The sequence below is a fragment of the Medicago truncatula genome, chromosome 7 (assembly GCF_003473485.1).
Source record: "Medicago truncatula cultivar Jemalong A17 chromosome 7, MtrunA17r5.0-ANR, whole genome shotgun sequence".
Classification (NCBI taxonomy): Eukaryota; Viridiplantae; Streptophyta; class Magnoliopsida; order Fabales; family Fabaceae; genus Medicago; species Medicago truncatula.
In genome coordinates, this window is record NC_053048.1 from 6,802,624 (window position 1) to 6,812,827 (window position 10,204).

The 10,204-nt window shown below is 31.3% G+C and overlaps 1 protein-coding gene across 1 annotated transcript; it reads right to left on the bottom strand.

Annotated features, from left to right (window-relative positions):
* Window positions 1-201: 201 nt before the first annotated feature.
* Window positions 202-7,185, bottom strand: LOC25497681 (protein trichome birefringence-like 19). The gene is given in 2 exon segments (XM_013592305.3): window positions 202-1,164; window positions 6,631-7,185. Coding segments are annotated over 2 exon segments (1,278 nt in total). The 5' UTR covers window positions 7,138-7,185; the 3' UTR covers window positions 202-393.
* Between the last annotated feature and the right edge of the window lie 3,019 nt (window positions 7,186-10,204).

Below are 10,204 nucleotides of genomic sequence, written 5' to 3' on the forward strand. Positions count from 1 at the left end.
AGAATGAAAATGCCTTGTGAACTGTTTACTGTGTGCAAACATGAGTCTGCGATTATGAGATATCTCAAAGGTACAAGTGATTATGATGTGTTATATATCCTAAGGAAAATGACGAAGGAAATAAACTAATAGACTATTGTGACTAAGACAGGTCTAGAGATCGAGTTGAAAGAAGGAGCATAATGGGATACATGTCTTGAATTTTCAATTCAAAGAAATGAACAATTGAAGCATTGTCAAAAAAATAAAATTACAAGTCAGATTACATGTAAAATTGATAAAAAAATAAAATTAAAAATTAAACAATGTAAAATTGATAATTAATAAATGTATATAAAAACTATTTCATTTGTCAATTTTTGTGCAAATGAAGTCTTTTTTCTTCAGCTGATCTCACCCTCCCTCCATCTTCAACATATCTAACAAGAAATCACTCCATGTGTCAATAGGTCCAGGCAAGCACCAATGCACACAATCATTATACAATGTCACATTCTCATTAGGCCAATGTCCATATTTACTAGGGTGCCCATCTGGCCTCAACATTGTTGCTTTTGTTGTATCATATAACCTAAATTTCAAACCTTTTTTTCTTGCTTCCTTTTCAGCAATTTTGAACTCTTCCAATTGAATCATATACAACTCTAAATTAAATCCCTCTAATTGTGTTTCATTGCTTCTAAATGGCTTAGTTCTAACACAATTCCCACCTTGATTCCATAACCCATTTTCAAAATGTGATGGTGAAAGTGTCCTAAGAAATGTTATGCCCTTAAAATTCTTTAAATTATTGATGGCTTTAAATGCAGTCCTAAATGCTCTTCTATAACCATGGTACATGGTTAAATCAGGGACATTTTCTAAGAGACAATAATGACATCCAACAATTTTTTGTTTCTCATAGAATACCATTGATCTTGCAAACCAATGTCCTCCATTGAGAATAACAAAGTCAAAATCTTCAATTTGAGTTATCCAATTTTCATCTGGCTCATCGATGTAAAGATTGAATAGTCCAGTTGAACTTGGACCTTTTAAATCTGATTTTTTTGATCTTACCAAAAAAGGTGTCCAAAAAGAGGCCATTGTGAAATTGTAGCTTGGGTAGTTCCACCTCATGAAATAATTATTTTGTGAGTGTGATACAACTACGGGCTATTCCACCTGAAAGTATTAAAGATTAAACAAAAAGATGCAATTTTGTGTTAATACTAATCATAATATATTTGTAGATAAATAAATAAATAACCAACCATACAATATAATCTACCAATAATATAAACAATGATTTATAAAAGTAAATCCGTAGATTCTGTTTAGATGAGTTTATTACCTTTATGATTTTGTTTCGTTGAAGAAATAAGAAACAGTTTTAGAGAATGAGAAAGATAGAAAGAGATTAAGAGAATTAAGGAACTAAATGTATTAGATTTAGTATTCAACAATGATTTTTCATTTATTCACCTAATCCCTCAAGTAGTGGAATCTAGGCTCAACTGGTTTTCTTTTATCATGTGTAATAGGATTCTTAGCAAGATTAATTGTTGACTTGTTATCAATTATAAGAAGCTTGATATGGTGCTTCAGTTTGATCATTAGATCTTCAATTACATTCTGCAATCAGTTTTCTTGACAAGCTGTAGAGGAGCCTGCAACATACTCAGCTTCACAACTTGAAAGTACAACAATAGATTGTTTTTTCAGATGACCAGGAAATAGATGCTCCTTTTGTCTATTTTATCCCCACACCAATCAGCATATGAGTAGCCTATCATGTTGAGCTGCTCAGTTGCTTGTGCCATATGAAATAGAACAGAAAACATGTAGTGCTCCTTTTGTCTATTATATATCTTAGAATTTTCTTAGATGGTAAGAAATGAGTTTTAAAAGGGTTACTCATAAACCTGCTAACAATTCCAACTGACTAACTTATGGCTGGTCTGATTTGACATAAGTACCTCAATGAACCAATGAACATTATGAACAATGTTGGATTAACACCTTTTCTAGTTGTTACATATAAGTGATACATAGGCCAAACTTTTCTAGATGTTACTATAATTAATCTGATAGTTTCATGTTTTTGCAATTGGTGAGAAAACTTCAGTGTAATCAAAGCCTTCATTCTATAAGAAACCTCTAGCCACAAGTCTTGCTTTTTGATTCACAATCTTCCCGTCAGGGTTCAATTTAAACTTGAAGACCCATTTGACATCTATTGCTTTCTTTCAATCTAGAAGCTGAAACGGTTCCCAAGTCTTATTCTTCTCAATAGATTTTAGTTCATCTATTATAGCTTCCTTCCATTTCTTATCACATAGTGCAGCTTTATAATCTAATGGCTCAGTGTCTGCTAGCATTGCGAAATGCACCAATTCACCATCACTGCCTACTTCATCATCACTAGTTACCTAACAATCTTCCAATCTCCTTGGAACTTCTTAGATTATGGATCAAGCAACATATATGCTCCAATATTGTGATAACCAACTAAGATCATAACTTCACTCTTGTCCTCCAACTTCTTTCTTCTTGTATCAGGGACATGCTTATAGCTTATTGAGCCAAACATCTTCAAATGACTGATTGATGGTTTTCTACCCGACCAAACCTCTTCAGGAACTTGATTCTTCAATTTCTTTATTTAAGATATAAGCTACAGTATTCACTGCTTCACCCCAGAATTCATGAGGTAGCTTTTTCTCTTTCAGCATATTTCTAGCCATATCGAGTAGACTCTTATTCCTTCTTTCAACAAGACCATTGTGTTGAGGAGTGTAATTAGTTGTCACTTCATGAATTATACTCTAACTTGTGCAATAAGATTAAAAATCTCTAGAAGTATATTCACCACCTCCATCTGTTTTGAGAATTTTAAGCTTCAAACCACTTTGTTTCTCGGCTGAACTTTGAATTTCTGAAAAATTTCTGATTATGTTGTTGCTTATGTTATTAAAAGATGGTGAATATGTTGTTACTTATGTTATTATAAGATGATGATTATGTTGTGTTGTTTATGTGATTATGAGGAGATGATTATGTTGTGTTGTTTATATTATTATGAGAAGATGTTTATGATATGATGAATTATGATGTTATATGATGATGATTATGTTGTGTTGTTTATGTGATTATGAGGAGATGATTATGTTGTGTTGTTTATATTATTATGAGAAGATGTTTATGATATGATGAATTATGATGTTATATGATGATGATTATGTTGTCTTGTTTATGTGATTATGAGGAGATGATTATGTTGAGTTGTTTATATTATTATGAGATGATGATTATGTTGTTGTTTTTATTTGTTATGAGTTAATGATGATTAGAAGTGGATTGGACTATTAATGAAGCACTATATGAGGAATTATTATTATTAATTAACAATGTTTATGATGTTGAATTTAATTGTTGGATTATATGCTTAATATTATTGTTTGTGAAATCTCACCCCTTCTGCTTGGAAATGTTGTTCTTCGAATGAGTAACTTGCAGGTGATCAAGTTTAAGCTGTTGTTAGATTGCTGTCGTGAGTGGACTATCTCTCACGTGTGTCTTTAGGTGCTCTGATACATAACGGAATGAGAACTTTGTTGCATGCTTTTCTTTTCCTTACGTATTACTTTATGAAGTTTATGACTATGTTTTTAGACTGGATTTCTATGAGAAATTTATGATGAGGCCTCGTGCTCAAGACTACTATTTTTAGATGTTGAAATAAATTCCGCTACGAAGTTTTGAATATTTATGTTAATGAATTTTGAAGGATATTTAGTTAATTATTCCATTTATGATTTTTAAGAAAAGAAGTGTGACATTCCGTTTATGTCGATTACTCTGATTATTTTAATGAAATTTTTATGTTCGAAAAACGGGGTGTTACAATTGGTATCAGAGCAGGTCGGTCCGTCCGGCCAAGTAGTTGAGTCGTTTGTGTCGTGTGACAGTTGAATATTGTCGTTGCGTTTTTCTAATTAATGATTATGTTTTTTTTATGTGATCATGTTTGACTGACTAATTTAATGTGATTTTTGTGTATTGTTGAAGTTTCCATTTTGTTATATAGTTTAAGATATTTAAGTGATAACTGAATTCATTTTTCTTGTGCTTTGAATTTCGAGGACGAAATTCTTTTAAGGGGGTAGAGTTGTAACGCACTCTTTAGTTATTTAATTATTTTATAAAATTTAGAGTCCACTTTGATAATTTATGTGATTTTATATGATTATGTGATGTGTTGATATTTTATTTAAACTGAATAGCATTTGTATGATTTAGATGCAGATTAATAATGAGCAATGGACAGATGATTCGAAAAATCTAATAATTTCCCTATGTCAAAACCAAGTTTATTTTTCAGTTATTTATTTATCATTGCAATCAAAACCAATTTGCCTAGGCAACCCCCTATTTACATACATCTTGAATATTAATGAAATTGCCAAGTAGAGATTAGAACAGTCCCTTTGGATACGAATTAAATTATTACTTCGATATAAATTAGTATACTTGCTAAAATTGTATCAATAGGATTAGGAATGACACCATTAGAGAGAGAGTGGGGGTAGCACCTATAGTAGAAAAGTTGGTAGAAAATAGGCTTAGATGGTTTGAGCATGTAGAGAGAAGACCAGTAGATGCTGTGGTAAGAAGGGTAGATCAAATGTAGGAGAATCAAGTTAAAAGAGGTAGAGGAAGATCTAGGAAAACTATTAGAGAAACCATTAGAAAGAATTTAGAGGTCAGTGAGTTGGATCCAAATTTAGTGTATGATAGAACACTATGGCGTCATTTGATCCATGTAGCCGACCCCACTTAGTGGGATAAGGCTTGGTTGTTGTCGTTGTTGTTATAGTTATGAATAGTTAATAGTAGTATAGAAAAACTTTATATTGACTATTAGCATCCAACACGAGTCGTCACATCAATAGCTGGACATGCACAAAGCATATTGCTTATTTTTCTACTTTAAGATTGTGACCTCTCAACCATTTCTATTAGTTTGGTTTAGCTGGAATTCCAACGTTAATTGTTGAAGCCTCTAGGCTAATTTTAGGTTCATTCTCACATGAAATTTCATACTATAATAACCGAATGATTTTATTTTATTTGTTTATATGTAGAATCAAACATGTAGTATCAAACAAGAACTTAGCCATATGCAAATTAATAGGAATATTGTAAAAGACAATGATTTGATATAAAACTACAAAAAGATGGGCCATCTTGTGTTTCATTTCCCTTTATATAAAATATTAGCAAAATGTCTCAATTCTCAACTGTTCTACTTTGTGGTTTAGTTAGTACATTGTACAATTATAAACTTAAGTGCAAATTTAGGTGACGTTCAAGTCTAGTAATTCAAAGAGAAGAGGCTAGTTTAAAAAAAATTGAAGGAGGAAGAATAGTTAAATATTAAAATATTACCATATATCATATTTTAGTCAAGCATTTGAATTAGATGTATTTTTTATAATGTTTTGAGAGCCTTAACCCAACGGTGAATTTGTTGCATGAAATTACAAATTCTAATATGGTTCAAATTTTTAGGGTTTATAATATGGTTCAAATTCTGTTTCACGTGGTGGATAAGGACGTGGAGGGAAAATTAAGATTCCCTTTACATACATATGAACATGGTTGATGCTTTTATACATGTTACTTTTCCATTTGATGATTTATTTACTCGATATGTCTCTATATTTAAACACTGATTTGATTTTATTTTTGTCCCTAACTCTAAATTTTTTTTTAAATTATTAGATGTATTTATTATTTTTTTCCTAAACATACTCCTAATTAATAATATTAAACTTGTCTTAAAATTTGAAAAGTTAAATTTAATACACATACAAACAAATGACAATTTAGTAATATTAACACACAAAACAGAGACATTAATTACACTAACAATTTTTCTTAAGAAATGTGAAAAAAGTGGGCTTACATATAGGGACGGAGGGAGTACCTAATACGATTGGATCGGATTATGGCTCGGAATTTAAGGTAAAGATAAAGACTTGTATGTTAACAAATTCTGAATTAAGGTAATTTAATTTATGTTTAATATGTTTGGTCCTTTATGTTTATTTTAGGTTTTAAGTTGGTTCTTTATGTTTTAAAAGTTTTAAGTTGGTCCCTTAGGTTTTAAAAGTTTCAAGTTGATTCAAAACGTTTCTCACATTTGAATAAGTTAGTCTCTTTTGTCACTTGTCCGTTTAAAGATTTTGGTTGGCAATGTGGGTGATGAAATTTAACTTATTTAGAAAATCAATTTTAAAACTTTTTTTTTTTTTTTATCAAACTCAATATCATGTCGCGGAAGGGACTAACTTATTTTAACGTGAATAACGTTTTGGACTAACTTAAAAACTTTAAAACGTAAGATACCAACCTAAAGCTTTTAAAACATAAATGACCAACTTAAAACCTAAAATAAACATAACGGATCAAACTTGCAATTAAACATTTAATTTAAAGGTGATGGAAACCACTCTTTTCCTCAAAAGAAATGAAATTTTATACATCCAAAGAGAGATAGATTCAAAGAATATATTTATAGATGATTAAAAATTTACCAAAAACTACTACAGTGGTAAAAAGCATAGTTAGAGGATGAAGAGTTACCCTTGATAGAAGGCAAATCATGGACTGCATCTGATTTCTACCAACTGAGTCTCCAACAAAAGCCATAGATTTTCCCCTCACAATTTCAAGAAACTGAAAAGGATTGAATATAGGAAGCTCACAACCATTAGGTTTCCACTTCCATTTCAAGTAATCAGAATCTGGTCTTCCATACTTCATACAATTTTGGTCTTCATGAATTGCCCAACATGTTTTATTTGTGTAATATGGTGCTTTTGGATTTGGAACCCATTCACCTGTAAAAATGTCACACTTTTTTGTAGAAGTTGAAGGCAAACTTGCTGATTCATTTAAAAGATCAAATGCAGTGGATGGTTGATTGGATTGTTTAATGTTTTTCATGGATGAAGGATTTCTAAATAAAGGGTAGGAAAATGGTGTGACAGTGAAGACAAGTATTGCAAAAATTGCTAATAATGTTACTTTTGGAATCATTTGTTTTGATGTGTTTTTACCAAAGAGAAGTTCCATAGCTTCGAACTTCATTTAGAGAGAAAGAGTGACTAGAATAGAAAAGGGAATGGGATGAAGACTTGTGGATATTTAGTTTTATATATATTGTGTTAGCAAAATAAATTATAATGTTAACATGTCTTTACCCCCTCTAATATAGGTCATTTTCGAATTTCTCCCTTGTAAATATAGTTTTTTATTCACCTTCTGTAAAAACAAAAAAAGAAAATAATTTACCTCTCTAATAGGCCATTCAAAAACCAAAATTTCTAAAGGAAAAAAAAATAGTTTTTGAATGACCTATTAGGGGGTATTCTGGAGATTTTTTTTTACAGAGGGTAAATAAAAAAAAATTACAGGAGAGAAAATCGAAAATAACATATATTACAGATGGTAAAATCTACTGACCCTAAATTATATAATGATAATTCTCTTGATTTTCTTTAAATTATGGTTGAGAATTGATTTTTTTATCGTTATTTAAATCAGCCATCTATTATTAATATATTTGAGGTTCTACAGTACTATAAATTATTGTATCCCTAGGATTTTACCATCTGCATGGTATAGAATTAGAGATTTTTAACTAAAAGTTCTAACTCAACTGGTAAAATGCCGAAATTGTTAGGCCGGATGTCATGATCGTGGTTCAACCCCGATACCTCCACTTATGTGTGTGAGTTTATAATGGCTTTACCATTTCGTCTATCTATCCAAAAAAAAAAAAAATTAGAGATTTTTTTATCTCTTTTTCTCGTGACAACCCCATGTTTGGTAGCTTGCTATATAATATTGGGATTTTTATTTTCTTTCTATTTAACATATTAATGGATGGATTCTTGCGGGGAGAAATACTTAGTTAGACACAACTCTAGATAAAAAATATCAATCTATACGTAAATGAAAAGGAGTTAAAAGATAAATAATTTAGTCACACCACTTATCGTTTCTTTTAATTTCTATCATTTATATGTATGTGTCAAAATAAATTTTATTTGAGATTGTGTTCAAACAAGAGTTCTTCTATTGCACAAGTTCAATTGAAATGTGTGGCATAGCATAATAATTGACTAGTTTATGTTTTAGGTCTATAGCACAAAAGATCAAACCACTGCATTCAAATTATCAACCTCTTATGTGTGTGATGACTCTCCATCATGTGATATTTTCAGTATGTTATCGAGCCTTTTTCTTGTCATTTGAGGACTTTCTAAATGTTTTAGAGTGAGTTATTACTCGTGGTTTAAGAAATGATTTGTTTTTAATCGTTGTAATTCTCTTTCTTTCCTAACCCTACTCTATAGATGTTTTGAGTCTTTTTTAGTATAAATCATGAAAGTAAGTCAACCAAGACATCTCTTGAAAGTTATGGGAGCTAGAAGATCAATACAATGAAACATATGAAGACTAAATAATTTGGGGGAATTTTGTCCCAAATCCAAAGCTCATATCAAGGATGAAATAAACATGAAGAATGAAGAAAACAAGGGAAAAAAAACCTCAAGTTCATGCATCTCATACACAAACCCAATGCACCTCGCGCATGTTGAAGCTTGCAGAGCGCGATTTGCTTTCTGCTCATGCACCCCACCACGTTGTTAAGGAAAAATCTTATGCTGTTCTTATTCCATGCGCCTTGTAGCATGGTGCACCCATTTATGGTTTTGCATGCTTTGTGAAATTTTTTGCCTATTTAAAGCCTATTTTCATCTGGATTTATCTATTCAGAATCATGACGACTCATAGGCTAAGAAGTGTGACTAGAGCAACCAAAAGGGGTGTTTTTCAAACCCCTTTAACTTGTTATTGTGTATATACACTTTTATTTCTCTTTGATGATGTATTCAGTTACCATGAGTAACTAAACACTTTGGATTTAGATTTCGGAGATGAACCTCTATTGATCTGTTAGATATTTTTCTCGTGGTAAATTATTTTCTCGATAATACGTCAATTATGTTAATTTAATATCTATCACACTTAATGCTTTTCAATTCCTTTGATCTTGAAACGAATCTAGGTAGAAATTTCTATTGGATTAACCTTTCGAACAGGAACCGATATCTATTACTTACTAATGTAGTTTGCCGAGAGATCGGGAACTCATATTGCATGACTTTACTTAACGTGTCTTAACACATGTCTGTATATAAGTCCGCTACTAACCCTAGGGAGCATTATTGCACGAAAGGACCTTGAACCGTAATTGGATCGAATAGCTCTTACTTTTAGTCGTTGTGTGCATAAACCTCAAATATCAATTAAACTAGGAACATGTTCTATCTAGCAAGGAGTTATAGGGGATTCAAACAATCTTATTCTCTGTTATCACATCTGATTCATTGTTACTTTCATTTTCTTGCAAAACAATAGCTCTTGTGAATCTCGCCATTACTGTTTGTAAGTAGTTTAGTTTAACTTCTGAGTAGGGTCGTCCCTGTGAAATATGAGGCTCGGCTCACTTTTTAAAATAGGCCCATAGTAAAATAAAACGTAATTTTTTTGTGTAGTTAAACTTCATTAAAAAAAATCAGAATCGAAAGAACTTCTAAATATGAAAGGAATTAAAAAAAATTAAGTGAAAGAGGTGAAATTTATCCAACAATGTCGTTTGGATTTGTCACTCCTCTGTTGTGGAAAAGGGTAAAACGAATGGTTTATGCGAAGAAAAATATGATTGTTGTGATTCTTTCAATGAAATAGACTTCCAAATTGATTGATTAAGTGATTATACAAATTAGGGGTGGTTTGATAGGATCAGATTCATGTACAAAAAGAAGAACTAGAGTCTAGAAAAAAAACTCAAACGTGTACTAAAGAAATAAAATGATATAACATATATTTTTTTATTTAAGTAGGGAGTGGATATTAGACTTAATTTTTTGTTTGAGGCCTGTGGTATTTGGAGGCCCGGCCTGGTTAAGCACCTTGCGCTCCCTCAAAGCCGGGCCTACTTCTGAGTTGAAAATAACAATCAATGTGGAGACGATAATGTAGTACTTTATTACTTAGAAAAATTTGGTGCACTTGTTGAATTTGCCATTAAGTATTTGGTGTTGTTGTTACAAATTGTTGATCTTTTTGAACAAGGCAACTAACC